Source organism: Sturnus vulgaris, chromosome 3 (assembly GCF_052056855.1).
Source record: "Sturnus vulgaris isolate bStuVul1 chromosome 3, bStuVul1.hap1, whole genome shotgun sequence".
Taxonomy (NCBI): Eukaryota; Metazoa; Chordata; class Aves; order Passeriformes; family Sturnidae; genus Sturnus; species Sturnus vulgaris.
In genome coordinates this window covers 25,083,057-25,108,778 of record NC_142245.1, presented here as the reverse complement: position 1 = coordinate 25,108,778, position 25,722 = coordinate 25,083,057, and the positions used below count along the sequence as shown (strand labels likewise).

The 25,722-nt window shown below is 37.5% G+C and overlaps 1 protein-coding gene across 5 annotated transcripts in view; it reads right to left on the bottom strand.

Moving 5' to 3' along the window:
* EML4 (EMAP like 4) overlaps nucleotides 1-25,722 on the bottom strand; it is a 146,256-nt gene that overhangs the window by 36,888 nt on the left and 83,646 nt on the right. For 2 of the 5 annotated variants that reach the window (XM_088161221.1, XM_088161219.1), the window contains exons 3-7: nucleotides 20,626-20,755; nucleotides 15,424-15,597; nucleotides 13,197-13,325; nucleotides 10,178-10,203; nucleotides 9,697-9,729 (exon numbers count right to left, since the gene is read on the bottom strand). In XM_088161221.1, the coding sequence (XP_088017347.1) occupies nucleotides 9,697-9,729; nucleotides 10,178-10,203; nucleotides 13,197-13,325; nucleotides 15,424-15,597; nucleotides 20,626-20,755 (492 nt within the window). The remainder of the gene's footprint in view (nucleotides 1-9,696; nucleotides 9,730-10,177; nucleotides 10,204-13,196; nucleotides 13,326-15,423; nucleotides 15,598-20,625; nucleotides 20,756-25,722) is intronic. The other 3 variants (XM_088161220.1, XM_088161222.1, XM_088161223.1) reach the window with 3 other exon arrangements.

The window sequence follows — 25,722 nt, the reverse complement described above, 5'->3', positions numbered from 1 at the left end:
GCTCTTCAACTTCATTAGTAATTAATATCTATTTTCAGTATAAATATTAACCAATGTAATAAAATATTCCGCTGTGAATTTGGAACACTGACACTTTTTTATGAGTGGAGATTTTGAAAATCGTAGCAGACACAGGGAACTCAGAGTTCAAGCCAAAATCTGGATAGCTGAGTAGATGTGGAGTAGAAGAATAGCTGTAAATTAGCAATAGGGTATTAAGAAATCTCTAATCACGTTTGATGCAACAAACACTGAGCTCTAAAATTAAGATTTTTAAACAATTACTTTAATACTTGTTTAAGAAACAAACATGAAACATACTTCCCTACAATCCTCAAGGAATACTTGGAAAGATTTCCCAATTAAGCATAAGATTAATACTCAGACTGCATGATTGTGCAATCTATGTTTGGCCTTCCCTAAAATATCTGAAGTCGAAATTATGAGAAACTCAAACTTATTTCCTCAGAATCATAGCTTAACAGCTCAAGTCAAACTTGGAGACCTAAAGATCTAAAAAGGCAAAAGAAACCAGGTCAATAATCGTAATAACTGAACAATTTAAAACTAACATATACATAAAGCTTTTTCTTATTTAGCATATTTGTACAAGAAAAGTTGAGCTCTGGAAGTCTAGTATGAAAGGAACAAATATAAGAAAAGGATGAAAAACAGTTGTCTTTCTTCTTTCCAAGAACAAACATGGATGCTTTGAACAAAAAGCCCATGAGTCTCTCCACTGTAGAAACAGTAGAAAACCTGTCTCAGATAAAATAAGAAAGAACAAAGAAAATCACTCCCTGGTAGCTAAACTGGACACGACAGGTATTTTACCATATGTGCATTGCTTAACTGCATTGCTAAGAAAACCTAAGGGTTGGAGCTGTCACTAGTTTGACATAAATGTTTAGATAATCATTCCAAACTAGTACCATGTCTCATTTATCCACCAATATATTTTTTATAGTATGTATATTCAGAGATAAAGTAACACTGGCCAAACCCAACAGTAATGTATTAACAATGACCTTTCTATTAAAATCTGGCACCCACAGTCTTATAAATTAAAGCCTGAGGGTATTTACAAAAGACAGACTATTGTTAAACCATAAATTCTTGATTTAACACCGAGCTTGACACTGCTGGTTCCACTAGATCCATGCAAAATGACACCACAAATTTAGGATCAAATTTCTCATTGTTGCTTAGAACAGTGGAGACAACCTGCAACTGAAATTCTTATGGATGGAGGCAGTTGCACCTGTTGGACTCTGCAGATGAGAGACATGAAGAGTCCAAGAGGAATTCAGTCAAGTCTCTGAGTCAAGAGCAGAAGAGGCTCTCCTGGAGCTCAGGGAAAAGAATATCTATAGGGCTTTCAGACACAACTTAGCTCTCTGAAGTTTCCCATTAAAGAAAGAACTTTTTTTTTACCTTTATTAACCAGCTATATTTACTCAAGATTACCTTTGAAGATACATACTTAAAACACTTAACAGTTTTACCTAGCCTGTTAGAAAGACATGGACTAGGTAAAACTTGATTAAGCCTCTCCCTAAAGAAGACGGATTAGAAAAAGAGACAACCCACTGAAAGTTTGATTTTTTTTTTGTCTAAGACTGTAAATTTCCTTTTGTTAGAATAACCAGTAGGGCAGATATAACATTAATGTAAAAATCTTTTGAAATACTAGAGGGGATGACAGCGTACCAACACCATTCCCAAACAGCAATTAATTGCCTGAGGCCAAATTCTTGTATTGCAACTTAAGAAAATCAGTGATTTAACTCTTTGATATCATACTTCTCAACTGAATGATCAAAAGCATGATCAAGAAGACTACATTCCTTTCCTGCATCCTCACTATTTTCTAATACAAAGGAGCATGTCTAAACTTTTATTTCCTTCTTTTGGGAATAAAGAACCTTGGTCACATTTTAACAGATATGTATGTAATGGATGATAAGGGAGAACAAGTCAAAACTTCTAAAGATAGTACATAAAAAACTCACCAAACCCAACCAACAAAAAATGCTTGATTTTTTGATTACAATTCTGGTATCTACCAGCCTGAAAACACAAGGTGTGAAAGTAAAAATCTTTTTTTCCATATAAAGAGATGTTCAGATCCCACTATCCACTGAGCAGAAGCATCTGGGGAAGGTGGGGCTGGGGCACGTGTGTGGAAAGGGCCAGGAAGGAATACCATAAGAACCCTTGGCACTTGCTAAATTAATTAATCTGCAACTGCAGACATCCTACAAATCCTTACAAATATGAATCAAACCAACTGAAAAGCACAGTTGAAGCTCTGCAGGAGCACACCCAGGTGCCATGGATTATCCACACCACACAAAAAGTAACAGTTCAGAGTTGCTACAAAAGGTAGCATCAAGTGGCTGTGGCACTCTGGGCTTCAAGGGCCAGCTCTTCACTGGGAACAGCTGTAGCTGCTTTTTTGTGCAGCTTTGAGCTCAAATTCACAGCCCTTGCCAAACTCTGCTTGGCTCTGTGATATTTCACCTCTGCAGCCTCAACAATCTCTTTACACAAGTGCCAGGGAACACAGGATCAGCACTCCCAATTTATGCTCCCAGGACTGGCTCAGGCTTATTAGCCTCACAAGGCAAACCCTCCGGGTGTGCTGGACCTAAGCAGACTCCGTGCAGGTCTTGGCTCTCCGTGGGTTCCCCAGAGGTTTGGTGAAATTGCTGACTTGGCCCCTAAGATGCAGAAACACTTAACTGGAGTAAAATGTGACCCCAGTCTGCTGAAGTGACAGGAAACACTGCTCAGAAGGAGAGACCAAGAGAGAAGCCAGGACATGGTGAGGGTGCATGTAAAGGTAGTCTTGAACACTGTTCAGGCATGTGGCTTTGCAAATTAATGCAAATTAACGTGATGAGCTGGTGCAACATCATGGCTTGGCTCAGCTCAGCCTAGTCCAGCCTGACAGATACCCAACATGTCCCCCCAGTGCCCTCTCACTGCTTGCATTGATGTTTTTTACTGTGCAGAGCACTGTAGCACCTGCATTGGAGAGCAGAGCCTTGGCTGTCACTGAGAGAGACACAAGCACACTCTGCTGATTTCAGAACAGCATCCAAAAGCCTCCTCCTGTTACTAGTTGTGAACTTCTCAACTTCCAGATGACACTAACACAAGGCCAGGTTGTTTTCTTTGTGTGTGTGTGACAGCATGGCTGCTCATTTCAGCACAGGTCTGCCCATCTGCTGTCAGAAAATGAACTGAGTGAGCATGAAAACAGCAAACCTCCCAGTGTTCATATTCTGAAAAAATAAAAATATCCAACTATTTAAATCTCTATTTACATAATAGGGGTTTAGTCTGTCTCTACAGCACAACAAAACTTACCCTTTATAGTTATGAGTGCATGTAGTATTACAGAGGAGAACCTACTAGGGTTTTGATGCATTAACACTTTCTGCAAGGCCTCTATCTCCATTAGAATTACTTCTGATACATCCTGGGACTGCATATGTGTTTTCAAAATGAGTGAGTGGTTCAATCTTCATACAATTAAATGCCATATTATAGCCTTTTCCCCTACCATTTAATTCTGGCAAACACCTGTTTATAGCTAGAATATTGCTAGCAACTCCTGAATGAATAATTTTTTTTTTTCATACTATTCCAGCCTCGGGAACACCTAGGTCTTACTGTATTAAAATCTCAGCTTCCAACTCTATCAGTTTGGCTTCCCAGCTTTGTGTCATCAGTGAAATTTCAGTGCTTCTACTTTCCTGTGTTAAGTTCATTAGTGTAAACACTAAGCCAAATAGGTCCCAGCAGGCTGGAGGCAACCACAGTATCTACAGCATGTTCTTTGGAAGTTTACAGCCTGAGAGAGAAGAAAGGAATAAATATGGTGGTGAAAACAAGGTGCTGCTAGTGAGAGGGAGCTCCAGAAACCTGGCTGACCAGCAAGGGAATGAGTGCATCTTCTCTGACAGTCACTGTAAGCCAGCACAATTACCTTGCATACAAGGAACCTGTTGACAAGGAATGGCAATCCAGGACTGACTAAAACTAGGGGCAAATACAATTTGTAGACAAATAGTGGACTGACAAAGTTTTCTACAAAGCCTCCTTGTGCCAAGAGCAGATTCCCATTAGTATGAATATGCTTCTAAACAGGCCTTGTTAAAAAAAAAATAAAAGTTGAAGAAATAAGAAAAAAGCAGCTCAGTAATATTAAAATTCAACTCGCAACAATTTCTATTAATTCACCTTTGGAAGAAAGTTTAAAACCCAGCAAATCAGGGAAAGTAAGCTGGAAGGTAAGGCCAATGAAAAACCCTGCAGGTGATAAGAGAGAACAAAGATATTGCAATACAAACCATCTGAAAGGCTGAAAATAGTGTTTCATGAAGCCAGCACAGAAAGACTCATGCAATGGCACTTATGCAATTTATTACTTTCCCTTAATCATATTCTTAGGGAAATATGAAAGGCTTGCAAAGGAAAATAAAAAAAAAAATAGGAAAGGAGGAGAAAAAAAGATCAAAGAACTCTTTGTAGATTAACTCAGAATTATCTAGAGAGAAAAGCAATTCAGAAGACATGAAAGCTACTATTCAGATACTTGAGAAGTTTGCAGACAGCGACACTACAAAATCCTCCTGTTTTCCAAAAAACATGCCACAAAAAGAAATCATCAAGTAGTTTTGCAGAAGCACGTGAGAAACCTTCACCCTCAATTAACGACTTCTTCAACAAAATTGGGCATAATATTAGAAGAGTGTATTTTATATTACACTAGTCCTCATTAGACAAGACACTGAGGTAGCCCTGCAAGTCTGTGCTGTAATTAACTGCCCTTCAGCTGGCAAGTGTGTACATAATGGGATGTCTAATGAGTAATTATATATATATATACACGCACCCACACAAGTTTAGTTCTAAAAGAAATTATTACAATAATTTTGCAAATTATCACTGACTATTTTTCAGCAGGTACCACCCCACTTAGTTTGAAAATTCATCATAAGCCAATGCATTAAAACCCCAGCTCAGTTTTACTTGTGTGTAGCAGCACCCTAAAGTGATTTACAAGCAAATGAAAAACCCCAAAGACTCCAACTAGCTTGGCCACGCAGAATAGTCTAGTAAGATACAATAAACTACCACATCCAGGGTACATTAATTAATCTGTCTTCACCTTCTAGTTGCTTGACCAGTGAAGTTATGGTTTTTAAATTTACAAATAGCTTCTTACCCACAAGCCTTCTGCTTTCAGGCCTGTGTCCAAGAACTCTGCAGGACCACTAACCTGAGGGACAAGAGCCTGTTTCTAATTTAAACCAGTGCTAACAGCAAAGAGATGAATGACCAAATTCAGCCACCAAGCCCAAATCGTTACACTCAACCTTACAGTGGAATTAAAATGTGGCTGCAGGTCTGTCATCTCTCACCCCAAGCTATTATGTGCCAATGTCTGCTGAACCTGACAGACAGACATGCACTGCTGTTACTGAGCCCTGGTGCAACGCCAGCCAAACAGTCAAACACAAGAGGTGAGACGAGAGACTTGCCCTGATTTGGAATGATTTTACAGCTTTGCCTTGAAATTTCTTAAAGACCTTTGCTTATTAATTTTACATAACCTGAAAAGTAAACTTTGCTCGTTCATTTATTGGGTGACATTATGAATCTAGGTATTAACAACAGTTACCATTAGCACTGAAATAATTGAAGTTTAACATTAAACTCTAGCTTTTTATTAAAAAAAAAAGAAAAAGACTGAAAAATGAATAGTGGACACAAAAAAGCTCAATAAGACTATCTAAATGCTTCCTACTTAAATAATAAAATCCTGACTTCACCAAGAATCAGTGATAAAAACTCCCAAGTACACGATTTGGTTTTGTGACAGTATTGACGGTTTTCAATGATATGCAATGTGCCTGAACAAGAGCAAGAAGCCCAGTAATGATACATAGGGTCTCCATTTGCTCTCAGGTCCTGGAGCACCTTCAACAACCATCTGATACAAAATCACTGTCTGATGAAAAAGCAATTAGGGTAGCCACTGAATTTTGCACTCTCAGCAGACAGCACACATTGTCAGCAGGGCACTTTTTCCTCCATTGTGTGCCTCATGACTGCTCTGTCCATGAAGAGAAAACTGTAGCACAGTTAAACTAACAGAAGAAAAAGTACTGGAAACTAAAAAAGCACAATTAAATAAAACAAACCAAAACCAAACCCAAAAAACTTAGGAATGCAGTGCATGTTTTTCATTAATTCTTTCACATATGTTTTTTATTGGCATCCAAAAAGTTTAAGTGTCTCCTATTACTTTATAATAAGTGAACAAGTGATTCATATATGGAGCTGCTATCACTGAAAGCCAGACTCAAACACACTACCTCAGAGAAATAAATTACCTTTTATCTTAAAATAAGACAGGTCTTTAACTTCTGGGTATAAAAATATGAATGTCTTATGATTAATACTTTAAAAATGTTTCTGCTGAAGTGAGAAGCAAGATGACTTTTCTAGGCAATTATAAACACCTGCTGGTAAAGAATTTAGAAGAATAGCTTTAGTTAGGGTCTTTTTAAGGCTGTAGTAAGCACCTGTTCATTTCATCCATAGCTGCATTGGATTTTCACAGAATTTTAGTACTGGATTTTACTGTCAAAAGACTGGTGTGGTTTACAAGCACAAACAAACAAACTGACCCTATGGCTCTGTTGCAGCACATACCCAGAAGCATAAAGCTCTGGACTAACCTTATGTGAAGTATGTACAATTCAACCTGAGTGGGAGAGATAAAGGCACCCAGGGAACAAGATTGGGTACTGAGAAGACACGAGATAACACTGCAACATTTGTGGCTTAGGCATGGAGATAAACAGAAGAAAATCAAGTGGCTGCCCACAAGGTAGCTGCAGGATGTGGCTCCCCATGCTGCTGGCTGCTCCTGGCAGGAGAAGAGAATTGCCTAGGTCTTGCTGACATTCACATGCAGCACTCTCTGGGGGACTCCACACCAAACCAAAGCCAATTCTGACACCACAGCTAATGCCTTTCACTGCTGAAGCTCATCTAAGACTCTCACTTGCTCCCCAAGTCTTTCACTTTAACAGCCAATACCAACACCAACAGAAACCACAATGAATCTACACAGAGTATCAGAAGACATGTAATTGCAGTAACTTCTGCTGCTAGAAAAATTAGATTCCAAGAACTAAGCATGCAAAAATGTATTCATCTATATTTTGTGGTACTATACTACACCAGCATTTTCAAAGCTGTTTTTTAATTAGCTGAATCAAAATAAGGAAACAAAGTGATTCCAGGATGTTCAAAGCAACATAAAACTGTCATCTTCCATCCCATTATCCTATGCAAACACCTTCTGCTATGAAAATCTGCAATTTCAGTGATTCCAAACTTATTTTATGTGTGTATAAAGACAGTGATGTATTTTTACCGTAGATTTGCTTTGAAGCTTGACAGTTTGCACATCAGCAGTCTTCCCAAGAGCCTCCTTCACAGAATTTCTAGGTCTAGGAAGGACATGGATGCAATCCTTATGGGAGATGAGTGCTGGGAGCATACACAGTGTTTTACACACAGCTCAGTGAAATGAGCAGCTCAGGGGAACTGCTGTAACTTAATTAACACTGTGTTAAAGACTGCTCACCCCCAGAGGCAAAGGCTGGCAAGCCACAAAGGAGCATTAAAACAGCTGTAACTTTTTGTGCTCTCGCATTCCAGAACAGGAAGGCTCTGTACAAACACCATGAGCAAGGGCAACTCTTCATCCCACCTTATCCAAGACAACATTGTCCAAGTCCACAGGATTTACCTCAGAAACATTATGCTAACTGTCTGTGCAACTCTTCAGCTTCCTGACCAGCTGGGTCCAGGTGTCAACTGGAAATTGGTTTACTTATGTGGTAATGGTCAAGTACAAAACAGGCTAAAGTCACCTGCCCCGACAGGGAAGTGACAGAGTGTTGCTAAGCTTATACTGGAAAGGATGGGAAAACCTGCTGCAACAATAATAACCCACAGAGGCTTTTTCCTTGGCAGTAACCACAACATAAAAGCTAACAAGACGCACTAAAATCTACCAAAAATACATTCTATGATCCATATTAAAAAAAAAACAAACAAAAAAAACCCTAAAAACCAAAACTTTAACTTCTCTAATTGCATCTACATCCATACTAGAGACAGAATTACATTTTGCCACTCCATGTGTTTAAAATGGAGCATTTTCTATGAGAAGACTTTCCTTCCACCTCCCATATGTGTGGGGCCCTGTTATCTGCCCCATGTTTCTCTTTAGATTCCTGTTAGGCTCAGGACAGACTAGGGCACGACACATTTGGAGGGCACCCATGCATCACATCCTCTGCACAGTAACACAGAAGATAGCAGGGAACACATCGAGGCCACTGAAGTTACAGCTATCAGAATGAGAGAACTTCAGGATGGTCCATCTTGGACAGAACATGCAGAGTTGTAGAAGCACATTGTAAGGAAATAATTAGTACTGAAAGTATTTAAGCTATACACAACTTGGTTTTGTGAAAAGCTGTTTTTACTAGGAAAGATATTTTTAATGTAATAATTTTATTCAAAAACTTGCAAAGATAAACAGCTGGTCTGATTAGCTTTCCTTTTACAGTAGCCAGTGCTGCACATATGCACTGTTCCACAGCTAGTGTTATGCATTGTGGCATAATGCAACATGTCTTCTTTGTTCTTGATACTTATTCAATTCTCTTTCACACATCTTGTCTCTGAAGATGCTTTTCATAAGCATCAATTCAGAATATTAATTTCTCTGTGAACTAGAAAAAGAAAGCTATTGGATCCAAGTTGATTTTTGCTTTCATTCCAACATTTTGTGTATTAACTTTCAAAAAATAAGAGGGTATTTTTTTTTCTTTTTTGAAGGAGACCAAAAGCAATCAAACTGTGAATAACGTAAACTTGTTGACAGCACAGAATCTGAGGACTACAGATTTGTTAATTAGCAGCAAAAAAGCACAAGACAAAACCCCTGTACATAGATCTGTTGTGTACAGCATGCACTTGGGTTACATGCTTTAGTTTTGAAACTGCATGCTTCAGTACAGTTTGCAGGACATCAAAGCAGAGTAATTTTGCAGCAGCAGAAGGGGAGTTCTTTTGTTGTCACATCCCACCATGTTCAGATAGATGGCTCCTTTTCTTGACTGAACAAGCCAGCAGCAGCAGGTAGCCACAGAATGCAAGATTCATTGGTGCAAACACATACACTTCAGAAGAGACTCATTTTTCATTTCAGGAGACTATTAAAACCTTCAGTCTCTGTTCTTGTCTAATCAGCATTTATATGTTGTAATATTGGCAAGACAGAAAGCTGAGATAAAACAAATCTTTTAGTTGGCAGTTCTTAATACTCTGATATCTTAGGCAACAATGCAAGACTTCTATTTGAACATGTATTCCTCTCCCATGAAATTATGTGTGATGTAATTTATTTTAACTATTCCCAAATAGACCCCATATAGATGGCAATGTGCATATGCATATAAATTTCCATAAGAAGAGAGTTGAAATATTAAGACAATAGGCACTGATGCTCTTTGATGGTGAAAAGCCAAATAAAAGATTTGTGAGAGTGCTAAATTAGAAGAAAGCGACCAAAGGGCGTAGCTTAATTCTTACCTTGGCTGTTTTTTTCACGAGTTGACATTTTGGCTAGTTATGGGACAGAAATAAAATATCTTAAAACTATTTCTAAAGTCTCACTCACACCTGCTTGGATGAAGACTGGCACATAGGTCAAAACTTTAGATTTTTGTTTTCATAACCTCTCTCTATGCACATATGCATAGAGAAAATAATTTTTAGAAAGGGTTGGTTTTTTTTCCACAAAAGTAAATCCTCCCACCACCCACCCACCAAAAACTTCTGTACTAAAAATCCAGTCTGATGAGGTATTTCTCCATAATTTCAAAGATTCATATAAATCTCTGGAGTAACTTTTTGCCAAATGAATTCTTGAAGTTGATTAATGCCATTTTACCTCTAAATCCCTGTTTCATAAGCATACGTCCCAATGTATTAATTTACAGGAAATACTATTCAGTCAAAAGCAAATATATTCAACTTAATCCAGTATTTAAAAATAAATGTTTTTATTTACCTTGGCTGACAATGACATCTTTGTGCCTGTGGAAAAATTCAAAATATTATCATTAATAACATGCAAAAATTGATTGCTTATCAAGGCAATACCATCTAGTTTTTATCCATTACTGCATTTGGCAATCTCATCAGATTCTGTATACAGTGTAACTGTAGTATACAATGCCCAATAGCTCATCTTGATCATTGTAGTGCATTTTTATTCATAAATTATTCTATGCAGTTCACTGTATCTTGCAAGTAACTTAGTCTTTGGCCCTATGGGAAGGGGTTCTAAGAATTACTCTGATAATTACAAAATACAAAAGGTTTTTAAAAATATAGAGGGCACGTTCCTTGTGCAGAGAAAACTCCATTTTGAGAGGGAGAACTTGTAATAACCAAACGTTTTAAGCTGCCAAACATCCTCAGGCCTGCATGCAAAGCATTTAACACCTGTCAAAATAAGCTGTCAGCACACAACAGCACAAATTTTTCTAGGAATTAACTCTATTGGACACATGGATTAAATGTAAGCAAGTCGCAGTTTCATTTAAACCAGATTCCTGCAGCATTATTGGATGTGCAACACGAAGTCTTCAACAGAGTGTAGTTGAGACATTTCTCCTTACCAGAGCCAGAAATGAGTTACTCATAAAAAAACTCAGGTTGTTTTGGTTTTTTTTTTGTGAAGAGGGAAGAAATACTAATTTCCAGCATAAAATCTACTTCTCAATAGAATAACACTCCTTGATAGGAGAATGTATTGCATACAACACCCTCTTGAATTCATTTGAAATTCAGCAGAAAGGTATGAGTGGCATCCAGTATTTTTAGCTGGATGGAGGTCAAATTTTTGTAACAGTGACAAAGGGTCAAGCATATGCATGAGCAAAGTCATCTCTGGCTGTTGGTGGAATCACCCTTTACCACACTGCCAAATGAAAAATTTGAAGTGGATTCCCAGTCTTGCCTGAAAATCACTGAATGATGGGCTGCTGTGGGAACCCTCTCACTTCTTAGGGCTTTATCAGACTGATTTACAGCTCAGTGCTGACTTAAAGACTGAGCTGCATAAACAAAGTTCATATCCTGGGCTGATAGTGCAAAGCATATGTAAAACATTTCTGTCCTGGGGCCCACATTAGGGGCTGAATTCTATTCCCTTGCACAAGACTCCCCTCGCTTCAAGCAGATGAGGCCAACGTTTCTAATTAGGAACAATAAATTAAATATAACAATACGTCTTTGCACAATACCAACCAGTTCTTATGGAAATGTGGCACAAAGAATGTAAGAAATTATAATTAATATGTGTCTTTGTATGCAAAGAGTGTCTCTATAACAAATCTGAGCATAAAAACAAGGGACACAACAATGCAACACCAACTCTTCAAAACAGGTGATGGTCGACAATTCATGTTTGAAGCTTTGTTTTTGCCAAATATAGCTAAGATACAACAGCTTCAACTTATGAACAGACAATTTTCTCTAACAATAATTAAAACTAATCTTTTCTTGCCCACGCTTTTGTTAGATACCTGACTTTTTTTCTACATTAGAGACTGCAGAAGGGCAATATTTAAGGTCTCTCAGAAATAAGTAGAATCATGGAAAAATACAATAAAATACCTCTATTTTAACCATGTCTGAACCAATATATAAATTTGTTTTTTACTTTTAGCAAATTTGAAACACGTATTACACTGCAAAAGGTATTTTAGCAGCATAGCAAAAAAATCAAGGCAGAGGGTTTTGTCATTCCAACATGCTATCCAGCAGTACCACGCTATAATCTAAATTGCCAAAGGGCTTTTAAATTCCAACAGTGAAAACCAATTATAAAAGGAAAGGAAATACTTGCAAAATATGCAATGCATAATCCCCTCACGCACAGCACTCCACTGCTCTGCAGAACTCTTCAGGCTAAGGATAAAGCTTTTACTAAATGTGCCGAGATCCACACCCAAGATTAGTTTGCTTTTGTTCTTCCCATTCCTAGGAATGCACTTGCACCACACTTGACTATGTATTTGACAGTCCTATGTGCAAGCTAAGGAGGGCACTACAGCCATAATCATAAAAAACTGGCAATTACTCTGAAAGGTCTGAAGTGCTTTATTTGTCAGCATGGGAGGAGTTTTCAGGTAGTTCTGCCTTGGGCCAGTTAAGGGCTATTTGAAGATTAATGAGCAGATCTAGGAGTCTGCAGATAACACCAGGCTGGAAGAAGCTGCTACCACACTGGGGGGATATTGGCAAATAGGAAAGGGGTCATTCAAAAAAATCAACACAACAATTTCCACAAAGTCAAAAAGAGAAAATAGGTATGTGAATACAAAGTGGTAAACCCACCTGGCAGAGAATAGTGAGGACAAGAGTGGGTCACAACAGGGGTCAGCAAGGTGGGGTTACAGTAAAAAGCAAATCCTTGCCCCTGTGCTGACAGGAGCAGGAGTAACTACTCGGTGCTTTTCACCCACAGAGGCCTTGACTGGAGACCACAAACCTGCTGCTGAGGAAGCAGGAGAGGAATGGCTGGCTACAGTACATCACCTGCTGAAGGTGACACTGGAAAGAGCCCTGCCTATAGTCTTGAATCTGCAACCAGGAACCTGCTAAACATTTAAATTGAGAAACCTATCTGAAATCATAAAAGTATATTCCTACTATTACAGTCTGCTTTGGAAAATATCCTATGTGAAATCAGGAAACTGACTCCAAGGAAATACACTTGCATTTTCAAATCATCTTTAAAAGTTTCACATCACTGGCATTAAACCCATAAAATGTCATAATCCTGCTAATCCAAACAGGCAATATTAAAACATATTTACACAATAATTACTTTATAATAATCTTAAAATTCCATGGCCACCTGGAGCACCAAACTGGCAGGTTATGCAAGTACTCACGGTAAAAACAAAGATGCAATAAAGGTCTTAGCATATACACCAGTAAGTTCACTAGAATTGTGTGATTTCATGATATTTTGACTCTCAAGTTCTCTTGCTTTTATGTACCAAACCAATACATACTTGTCTGCATTCTTTGCCACTTTTGATATTAATTTAGATGTTGATGCTACTCTCATCAGCTTGTTACGACTGTCATCTGAACTCTCCCAAGCACCGTGGGCTTTTTCAACAGTCAAGGATTTCTTTATGCTAGAAGAAACAAAAAAAATATTTTACATTTCCGGGATAATAATGTAACAATAACTGGAACTTGTATGCAAATGGACAGATCAAGCAGCAGGAGACAAAAGCAGAGCTAGATCTTCCTTCAAGCTGCAGCATGAAACAGGGAAAAAAGATTAGTCAAAAAGTTCTAACTGGATGAATGAAAACAATTGAGCAAGACAATTGCCACTTTTTATCTATTCTTTTCCATTTCCAAATGCACTTAAATAAAGACTTGAACAAAATAACTCTATACTTCGTTATTGCATCACTAACAAATTACAATAGTGGAAAAAATGAGGCTAAGTATATAAGCCTTAAAGAATAAACTATTTTTAAAAAATCAATTAAGTAGATAACAATGTAATTTTTTTCCATGATTAAGTGTTCACCAGCTTTAGCACATTGATTTCTGAGGCAGAACAGTTCTATCAGATTAGAGTTTCATATGGAAGCTTTGCAGTTAGCACATACTTAATCACATTAAAGGATTTAATCTTTTTGAAACAAATGTCTGAAAACCTCTTGCATGAGTAAGGCAAGCTAGGTTTGGCCAGATACTACAGACAATTAAATCCATGAATTCTGATGTCATTTTTCAGCAATCTTATTGCAGTCAATTTACACTAATGGGAACTTGCAAATTTTGCACTCACTAGTTCAAGAATTTCACATATGCCCTAATCAAAGAATAGATGTTCAAAAAGTAACCTAGCCCAAATTATCCTTCAACCAGCTGATTTAAAGTTTGCACATGTCCTGCTAATAGTATCACACTTCATCCCGTCAGAAATGCTTTTTGCAGGAGTTAAGTCCTGAAATGCAACCTTAGAAATGGCAAGCTCCTTCCACAGCACCTCAAGAGGCTCAAAGGTCCTGTGACAAACAAGTTAATCAAATCAAGTTAAACCCCTAGGAGACTAAAAAAGGCATTTATTTTTCCCCCACGCTGCAAAAGATTAGTAAGCAAGACTTCAGACATTTTTACAGGGAAATACCAGGCAAGAGAACAACAGGCTGCAAGTTCAGCTTCAGACAACTTACAGGTTTGTGCAAGACATGGAGACAGAGCCTTTATGGAGTGTTATAACATGCACCAGTCAAGTGGAAGTTTAAATATTTATAAGAGCTGTGAATTCAAGCAATGCAAGACAACAATCTTGTGAACCAAGGTAAATTTCAGCGTAATAAATTTAATTTTCATTTTGTTTCAGTCCCTTAGTGCCAGAGAGTAAAAAAAGAAATTTACACCTTCCAAAACACTAAGGTGACAATGAATTTAAAAAAAAAAAAAAAAGAAACCATGCGAAGTGATCTGCATAGTTTTGAAACTCTGAAACTACCATCCAAATCTTAAAATCCATTTTCTTGATGTCAAAAAGTAATCTAGTATCTTCAAAACGTACCTTTTTTTTCTGCCCCCCCATGCCTAATTCCCACAAAACTGAGTGGGAACTTCAGAGGCGATCTTAAATAAATTTCTGCATTTACTCAAGTAGTTCTATGATGTGGGTATAAAACCAGAACTTCACTCATGTAAAGAATCAAAGTAATCCATCCTGCAACCTAGCAGGAATTTAAAAGGGAAGGGCCATGAAATAAAAAACACCAACAAAAAACAAAACTGCAGTCACTTTATAGAATAATTTGAGAGTAATTTCTCAACCAAGGGTTGCAATGATTTTAAAAATACTGTTATAAGAGATAATATATGGCCACGTGGAAAATACACTCCATAATTCAGCTATGTCAGACAAAATCTATGAAGTGTATTTGAGAAAAATCGAGTCAGAGTGATCATTAAATATTTTAGAATCATGGCTAATTAGAGGTCATCTACTGTATTAGGATTTGAATCTGAGAATAAAAACCCTCTGTAATCTTAAAATGTATTCAAAGAAAACATGCATTTTTATGTCTTTTTTCTGCTGCAATGCACATTGAATGCATCTTCTCTAGCAGAAAAAATACCAAACCTTAACTTGATCATGAGATTAGAACTATTTCACATGACTTGTTGTCAAATATGAACTGAGTATCATTACAGTCATTTTCTAGTTCTGTACTGTGGTACTGTGAAAACCTTTTAGCTGGAGTAGAACTCTTGCTTTCTGGAGTTTGCCTGTGTGTTTGGAGAGTCTGTGAGGAGGGCTGGGGAGAAGGTGATGCTTGATTTTGTGCACTTTGATCATTAGAATGAGTGTCCTCTTTTTTTTCTTTTTGTCCTGGAGGTTTTTCCTTCTTTTTTTCTGTACCGCTGTAAAATAAAGTGTAACACAGGGAGGGAAAAAAGAGAACAAGCAAATAAATTAGCAAGGTGGGAGAAAATATCCTCTGTGAAAAGATGGAAGATTTAACAACTTACTATAAACAACCACCAAAAGAACACTTTGATTATTCAGTCAATCTCTTCATGTCAGCATTTTGCTGAAATAAGGTTTATCCACTAACTCCAACAATAAAAAACCATCAGAGAGACATGGAAAATTATTTATATATTTCAGCTGTACTACATTAACTATGATTTTAAAATTAGTACATCTTTGATTTGAGAGTGCCTTTCCTTCTCAGGTTCTCCTACAGCACCTAAAGCTGACACAAATCGATGCTCCACAAGTCTGCTGCCCCTCAGGAAGGAACCATCCTCTGGTTCAGAGCTCACTGATCACCTTGTCGTGCTGCCAGCCAAGGTTCAGTACAAGTCAAGGCAGCACTGTGACTCCTGCTGTCTCCCATTCGTGTAAGCCCACCGTGGAATTTTATTTGTTGATATTTATGAGCTGGTACCAAAGACCTGAAATGCTGGTGCTGGTCCCTGGGCTCTCCTTGGCTGCACCAGAGTTCAAACAAGATCATCCCTGAAAACTCACAGCTGTTTTCATCTGTAGCTGACTCATGTCAGATTGTCTCACCACTTCTTTAATGTCGTCAGCCAGGACAGCTAAGAATACATCTTTATTTTCAAAGTGCTGTACTTATTATTTCAATATTTGAAACAGATTTAAATACATTTTATTACCAACTTCGAATCTATTAAGAACCAAACCAAAGGTCTGCTAGGTAAACAGAAAGATTAATTAAAAGGCTCTTCTATGAAGTTACATATTTTGTAACATATTGAATCACACAAACAATACTGGGACCTGAAAGAGAAGAGTACTGTCGAGTATATGGATTATTTATTTTTTTAAGGTAAAAAAATTACATCTTTTAAGATAGATTTCTCAGTGAAGAAATAAAGCAAGATACAAACACCAGCTAAAAATGTAATAGAAAGATTTATCTCTTAGGGTCAAAATAACCTGCAAAGTAAAAAAGAAAGAGTATCTTTCTGAACATGAGTATCCAAATTTTTTTCCCCCACAACAATTTCCTCCCCCCTCAAATTCTTGCATTACCATAATTATTTGTACTTCCATTTATCTTTTCCCAAAACACAAATAAACAGTGAAGCAACATTCAAAATAAATTAATAAAAAATGGGCACCCGATTTTAACATATTATACTTAAGATCTTATTTTTGCTTCTTTTGTTATTTCAGTTGAAGTGCATCACCTACCACTGAGACAAAGCCCTCAAGACTTACAGGAGTTCAACTTTTCCAACTGCTTTCAGAGAAGAGAAGCATTGAAAAACAGGTCAAAACATGAATATGAAATCCAGACACATCTGTAAGGATCACTCAGGATTTCTACTGTAAAACATACTAACTAGTTTAAAATGTCAATATAATCCATCAGAGTGACATTTTCTTTTCAAAAAAAAACAGATGAAAACAAAACAAAGAGCTTTCATATTTCCTGAGGGCATATATGTGATCATAGAGAACAAAGCTTGGAGAACTGTGGTATTTTGATTAATAATTTATAGCCAAAGTCCTTAATTAACTGGTAGCATAGAAATTTATTATTATTTCTGAATCAGAAGACTTAGCTTGGATTGCTAGATGCAAAGCACATTACACTTAACCTTTTTGCAGTCTGTTGCAAGAAATGCAGTAGAGTGAAATAAATTATTGGAATCTTTTTTCACTGAAGAAAACGGAAGTCCTCTCTATTCCTGCTATGACAGGTACACTCACCACTTTTTGTAATGTCCTGTTTAACAATGACATCTCAGCAATTCTGCAGTTCAGCTCTGCACTCTCCCAGCAGGCTCAGGTGAATGCCACCTACTGAGAGCAGCATATCATCTAATTCATCAGTTCAGTCTCATATTTTCTGTGTTCCTACCCAAACTCATCTTATCTGATCCATCTCCTAGAAACCACAGGTTCAGTGTGGGATCTCTTCACTTAGCTTGTCACTGTGGATTATCCATTTCACTTCTTTGCCATAAGGTGTGTGCCTTAACTTTTGGGCCATGAGAATCGTTGGAACCACTCTGGTTTCACTCTGGATTGTAGCACAAGGTACACCTGGATTCCAACAACATGCTTTTATCTACCACCAGGTTGCAAAGTAGGATTCTTTTTTGACTGCCATCTCAATTTGGAAGGAAATCATGTAGATAAGTGGTAGTCTGAGTACTGAATATTATTTTTCTGAATTTATTTGGTTTGCTCACTCCTGCTAAAATCTTCAGAATAATTGTATTATGACTGGCTAGTACAGAGTGGCTCTCCCACTAATATCTCTTCTAGTAGGTCTTGTGCAACTGCTGAAACCAAACCAAACCAGCATCTTTTCCTGTGGGTTTCTAAAGACTAGTTGTTCTGGGAAGCAGTCATTTAATGCATCCAAAAATTCTTTCCAAAACCCAATTTGATGAGGCATTTCTTCAGTCTACAAGTGAGTAATTGAGAGCTATTACTATCTGTCCTAATTTTGCAGCTTCTCTAATTTCACTTAGTACAGTGTTTCATCCTTTGGACCACAACACACTGGCATCTACTATGGATGGTGGTCACTCAGAAACATCAAGGCTATTGTTATCAGATGCTGGTTTCAGGAGAATGTTTAGCCTTAAGGAAAATGATCAAACAGGTCTATGACAGTCATTGTTTGGTTGGTTTTTGTCTGTTTGTACAAAGTATAAACCTGTTTCCAGTCCAAACTATAGGGTTGAAATTTTCTCAACACATCCATGACTTCATCTCTGTTAATGGGAGATCATCTATCTACCTGCTGTTCAGGGAACATTCCTGGGCTCTAATTTTAGTGATTGCTGGTATTTTAGCAGACCATTGTTGAAAAGAGACATCCTGCTGCTGTGGAGCTACTGATTATATCCAGCAGCTGATTCTATCCACGATCTCAATGTTCAAAGTTTCTAGCACAAGACTTAACAGTCCAGGAAATTAATTCAAGCTCATTCATAGAAGAAATTCACACAATAAACTTCAACACCAGTAACAGTTTGGACACAAGTAGGCCTTCTGTTATTTTGACTAAATGTATGGCTGCATACAGTTAGAACATGAAAAGTCCTAGGCAGGCTATGGGGTCTGTTTAGAACCTAAAGGTTAATTCCCTATCAACAGATAATCTTGTCCACCTGCTGCAGCAATTCAAGCTTCAGCCTGAAGAAAAGCCTGGATAAGGTGGGGTGAAACATTCTGGTCTCCTTTGGCCTCCCCCCTTTTCAACACAACAAGTGTTAGAAATAAACACAGTTACTCTACCTTCGTAAGGAGATGGGGCTACTATTGACATTTACTTGCCTTTCCTTTCCCTTTTCATGAGCTGGTAATTTTACAAAAGGGCACACTTGTTTCTTCCAAATACAAACCAAATTTAATTAATAAAGACATGACAGTGAAAGGAACTCCTGGAAACAGAGCCTTCCTAGGCCTTTCTAAAACATGTCTTGACAAAGAGAGACACGTGCCTTCAGCTGCACTGGAACCACCAACACCTCCCTGGACAGTTACTGAGGGGCCCAGGGAGAGCTGCCCTGTGCATAGGAAGGTTTTGTCTTCTGGCCTATCCAGGTCTCCTTTTAAAGACCTTAACTCAGATGAAAGGGATGCCGGCCACTCCACTCTGCTCCTCTTCTGTAGTCAAGTGTTGAGCAGCCAATGAATCAAGCAGGTGATTCAGCACAAATGCAAGCTGAACACCACGGGAACTGGACTGGCTCTCATCAAAGTGCCAAGAGCCACAGGGGTAAGATTAATGGAAAAGTGCTAACTAAGAAATACCTTCCTGCAGGAATGTCTTCTGTGCCTGTCACACTAGCAGATACAGACACACACTGATCACTGTCCAATTTATTCTTGAAAAGTAAATGCAAGAATTCAATAAAAAGAAAGATATGCAATGCTACACAGTGAAGAAGAGTGGGGCACTACTCTTGCTTTCCAAATTCCAAAGGGCACTAAAGCTTCTTCTGGTTTGTTCTCATACAGTTTCTATTTGCTTACAGCATTTCTACTCCCTGAAGTATATAATTTCCCTGTCTTGCTTTACAGCACAGTATTTACATCCACACTAGAAGATAAACCAGCCACTGGAGCTACCAGAGTACTCTACAGAGGCCAAGAATTTGTTCACATGACTTACCACAGTTACACATTAGAGTATTCTCTGCCCCGTGGCTATATCTGGCAGCTTGGTCTTCACAACAAACAAGAATAGGTACAAAACCTACTGCTGAAGAAGCCATGCAATCACTGTCTGACAGACCCACAGAAAAAAAGCAGTTAAGCAAACACTTTGTTTACTGTGTGAAGCTGTATTACATGGAGAAAAAACACTAGTTTGGTTCCTAGCTCATTTAACTTCCAAATTACTCAAGAAATGTTATTTATTCACATTTGAGATCTGATACAGATATTTTTCATAAGGACTAAGCAGTCACATTTTGGGTTAGATTTTCTACCCAAAAATGTAAACCTTTATCTTAAACAATTTACTATTGTCTCATAGTTATTTTGCTATTGCCTACTATTTACACTCCAGACAATGAAGTCAGTTTTGCCCTTTAATTTCCTTGAGGGAAGGAAGGAGGGGGGACAAAAAAAACAACAACAACAAAAAAAGCATATGAATACCAGAAGGAAAAATTTTCCATTTGTACTGGAAATACATTTTCCTATTCCCTTAGTGAGAATTCATTTTGGACACTACACACCACAGAAATACTCTCCATTTTTGAATTGTTTTTAGAACTCTTCTGCACACAGCCTGATAGCATGGTAAATCTCCAAATTTTATTTGTGATTTACTGGTCTTCAGGCTGCTCTGCTGAGTGTCGTGCAGAGACAAAAATCAGACTCTTGCTCTGTTTGGTTTTGGGGTTTCTTAATATATAAAAATTGGAGTATTAATAATAATTTGGTACCTTTTTGCAGCAGATGAAAGTGTTTCTTTTCTGGCAACAGAAACAGATGAACCGTGGCTTGTTTTCCTGCTTCCTGTACTCCCATTAGTTATACATGACATCGAGATAGCTTCTCGGAGGCTTGGCTGACCTAGAGAAAAGCAATATTGAAGAATGTAAGGTTTTATAACTACATCCAGAGATCCACATGAACACCAAAAAGCTCTCAGTTGTGGACCTGGTATCACACAGCAGCAGCCTGAGCATTCAGGAGAAACATCCAGTGACATATACTCATGAAACCTTAACCTAAGCAGCTGGGCCAGGAAACCTGGGACACTAAGGCAGGCAAGAATATGCTGTGATAGAGGTAAGCTGCTATGACGTCATGAAAAACTTATTAAGTTATTTAAGGGTTGTGATTCTAAGGATTTAAAAAAAAATTTTTTTAAAAATCAGTATTTCCAGTTTCATTTCAGCTGCCCCTTCCATCTTAAAATACCTTTCAGTATATGCCCTATGGTACAGCTATTAAATTTCTGATAGCGCTCGCTTCTGTAGAACATCTGCCACATCCAGTGAACATTACAGACTCTCTCCAGGGATGAATCAAGAGTGTATATGTGAAGAAGGCCGTTGTCTGTCAGATGCCCACTTCACTCATTGCAGAAGTTTAAAACTATGCAATGAATGTGGGAGGGATTGCAAGGAAGACAAGGGGGAGCAAAGGCTCTTCTATTTTCAGAGCTGAACACTAGTCTGGCAATTAGCTCCCAGACCTGCCTCTTCCACAGAATGCCAGTGAAATACAAGGCATTTTACTTGACCCTGACGTTTCATCCTCTCCCACTAACTGTGTCCCTTTTTTTGTGTGCCTATTTTATTTCCAAGGTCTTACTCAGAGAATTTTGCCCCTTCCTCTAAATTTTAAAGTGCTAGACTTGTACTTTTCCCTTCAGAAGTATAACATTCCCTGAGAAAGATCCCCAGGTTAATCTCACATTAAGCATCCAAAAACCAGTGGTCACTTTTGAGCCCTTCTGTGTCACGCGCCCATTTCAGAGACAGCAAACTTCGATTGCATCTCCTAGGGTTGTGGTGGCCAGTCACTCTGACTTCAGCAACAAACACAGAGGACACGACTGACAGAAAAATAACAGGTCTGTGCTTGTGGCAGGCTTTGAATAGTGTGAGATAGATAAGGCATGAGGCCACACATTGAAGATAAAAGTGAGGAGTAAAACAGCAGCTGGGGGGAATCGACAGCTCTGTGTACAGAGGACAAACTCACACAGATGCTTCATTTGAAAACTACCAGCCATGTGTCACAGCACAGCTCTTTCAAGCAGGTTGAGAGGCAAATTGATTCTTACTTTAAACTACCACATTATATACAAGAGATAACCATCGAGGGAATATTAGATGTCAGAACTATTTGGATGAATGCAGAAATGGGCTGGCCTACACAAACCAAACACTGCTTCAAATGCACCAAGCAGTATGTGATCACATCTGAAATTTAGATCAGGAAAGTCAAATGTGGAATATCCCAGGCAAAAATGAGAATAAAGGAAGTCTGAAGAAAGTAAAGACACACCTAAAATCCAAAAACACTTCAAAGATCATAGTTCTTCCTAAATTCTGTATAAATAAATTTGGTATGAATCCTTCCAATTGGTACTTTTTAGAGACTGTTTTATTTGCAACATAAAGATTTGGAATAGAAAATTTGTTTTAGAATTTGTTTCAATATACTGCACAAAACCTCTGAAGCTCAAGAGATTTTTTTACCCCATGTAACTCAGATGCAAGAACAAAAGCGTGTGACTTTAGAAAGCACATTTACTATAGAAACTTATAAATTAGCTTCTTTTCTTTTCAGTGACAAAGTCAGTCATCTTCTTTGTGGAGATGCATAATATCAAGGCCTATGATTCACTCTTGAACTGTATATGACCTTAACATCTCTGTCTGCTCATTGTAACAGATGAATGTCTCTCCAACCAGCTCTAGCATGGCTTTCCAGACATGCGAATCAGGAGATGTAACAGCAGTAACTCTCAGCGTGGTGGGTAAAGCATTCTGTGGGATGTGTAAAGGACAGGAACTTATTAAGATGGGGAACACACTGTCAGTGTGCAAGGAGCACACTGCTATTTTGTTTACTGACTATATCTAGAATAATTCCCCCTGCTAGGTATGGAAAGAGTTAGTTCTTGCTCATGTCCAGGGACAAAACTGATTACAGATAAAACTCTACATCAGTGTAAAACCACGACAGGAATATGCACTGCTTCATGCAATGATGAATACAATTACAATAAAAAAGGGATCCAGACAGCAGCTTTGGGATTGTTTTACAGCATTGATGGTAGATCGGCAAAGTACTTCCTAATGTCAACGAGTGACATGCAAAATCACATTTGAGATTAAGATTTTTGAATTGAAGTAAAAATTATTTTTGCAAAATGACTAACAATTAGACATAATCAAGATTAAAAACTGCAGTGACATTTTTTTTCTCAAGTTTCAAAAATATACCAGGCTTTCTTACACCCCAGAACAAAATCTTGACCAGTGTGCCACACTCAATGTGCAATAAAATTTAAGAAAGCAAAAAAAGCAAAAAAAAAAAAAAAACAAAACCCAACAAACAAAAACCCCCAAACCCCACACTCAAGACTCTGAAGAAACAAGACCTTTCTAAATTCTCTATACACTGCATGTTAATTAGATAGTCAAAAGTGACTTTAGAATACCTATTTTTAAAAGGAAGAAAAAAATTCAATTAATCATCCACAATTATATGTAAAGGACATGCATTTATATTTTAAACCATGAATAGGAAAGGTGAGTTTAAGTCCTATGCACATCCAAGGCAGTGAAGCCTGGCTACACCAGGGAGATCTTCCCAGCTGGGTCAGAAGTCCAAGGCAGCTGAAGCACCAGTCCAAACCATACATCTCTCTTAATGATTTTTAACCAGGGCATCTCTGCAGTCAAAAGATGCCAAAAGTTAACAACTCTATAACCTTCTTCACTGCAGAGACAGCCCTTCATGGTAGTCAAGTGCTTTTGCTTGAGAGACCTGGAAACAATGAAGCAGCATAGGAGAACACAAATTCCAGATCAATACACTGAAACAATAGAGTTCTCCCAGCGCTGGGCTGCACATCTCTGCCAATATCACGTCGTACACCACCTCCTAGCATAAACAGTCTGAAATTTTTCAGACTGAATAGCACTTAGCTTTATCTGCTAGATTGGAACAAAAGCCAGACATAAACTGAACGTAGAATGAAAAGGCTGTGTATGGTGACCAGGATTAAGGCCAAATTGTCAGAGATCAAAGTGGTAAAAAATGTCTTTTATGGAACGGATTCATCTCTGTTCTGATAATTTTCATAGAATAGTATCTGTAGAGTTCAAAAGAAACATTTTATTAACATCTGTCAAGTATACAAATGTGTGAATGAAAGATAAGTAGGATTAGAAAAAACAGACCACAATAAACCAAAAATCTATTTCCAATTCTTTATCAGTCTTGATTAGTTAACTGGGGAAAAAATGAAGCCAAGCTGTTAGAAAGAGTGGTAAGTTCGAAAATGTGTGTCCTGTGATAACATGATAGCTTTTCCCTCCAAACATACTTACAAGGTGCTAGAGCTGAGAATTAGTAATTCACTTTGCTTCCCAAACCCAAAACTTAGAGTATTTTACATTAAAATGTAGTTTATTCTACAAATCAAATTATCAAATATGTTTATTGAAACAATTTCTTCAATATCTTTGCATTTGCTAATTTCCTGACAGGTAAACTGCCTTTCTTACAAGGAAAAACCAAACACTTGTTTCTCTTCTTCAGGTAATTTCAATTTAAAATAAGTAGCTGCAACTATATCAAAGTTTCTTCTATGGGCACTTAATTCAAGTGGATTTAAAAGAAAAAGCTCAAGAAATGACATCTTACAAAACTAAAAAAGTTGATTTTTTTTTAAAGGTAGGTTTTCCTTTTTTTTCCCCCATTAAGGCATACAATATCCAAATCCTTCAACAACCTTAAACTATTTAACTTTCAGCAAAATGTGACAGACCTCTAGATTATAAATACATTACATGCCATGGGGTTTTCTGCCTGGAAGGACAGAAAACCAATTTAGTACTCTTACTAAACAAGTATACAGTATGTGTAACTCTCCAGAGAACCCACAGAGTGAGCTGTGGAAAAACAGACAGAAATAGTTATATGTATAGCAGAACATAAGATCTTATCTGCACTTCCTTCCTAATAGAACAACATCAAAATCAATAGAAATTATGACAAATCTTAAGACTTACTTCAAGGTATTACAATGAATGGTATAAAAGCAGCTAACTCTAATCATGGCTCTGCTTCCAGACTTTCAAAGGATGTCAAGTCCCTCAGCCCGTAGAAGATGCTGGCAAAGAAACAGCTTGGGAGCACCAAAACTCTTTTCAAAGAGAGTACTGTATTCTGAAGGGTAAGGAAATTTTTTCTTCAGCATTCTGTTTCATTCAACTACTTCACTTATATACTAGACAAATCTACATACTAAATTTGACAAGAGTCAAATTTTGATTAAAACTTCTTAGGTTGAAAAAGTGTCCTCTTCTTCTATCACACGAAGACAGGTCAGGGTGAGACACAAGGTCTCAAATAATGAACAAAACAAATCAGGATAAATAGTTCAGTTCACCACCTATAGGTTATGCTTCTGCTTGTTTAATAATCAAATTTTAAGACAACTAAGTTTCAACAACCTTTATTATTCTTATAGCAATTACAACTAGCTGAAAAAATAAACATTTTTATATTTTTTAATGGAAGCCAAATTTCACAAATTTCAACAGACAGCTATAAAGCATACATTATTTGTCATTTCCTATTAAAAGGAAAAGAACTATCCAAATAGAGGCATGTTAACAAGCAACAGTTTGAGAGTGTATGCATAAACAACTTGAGCTCCAAGGGCATCTCTCCTAGTAGGCAGATAAACTAACTTAGATGTTAAAAGTAATTAAATATTTATTTTTAGATTTCCTACAGGATTTTTATAAATATTGACTTAACCCATATATTTCTAACTTTAAATGATC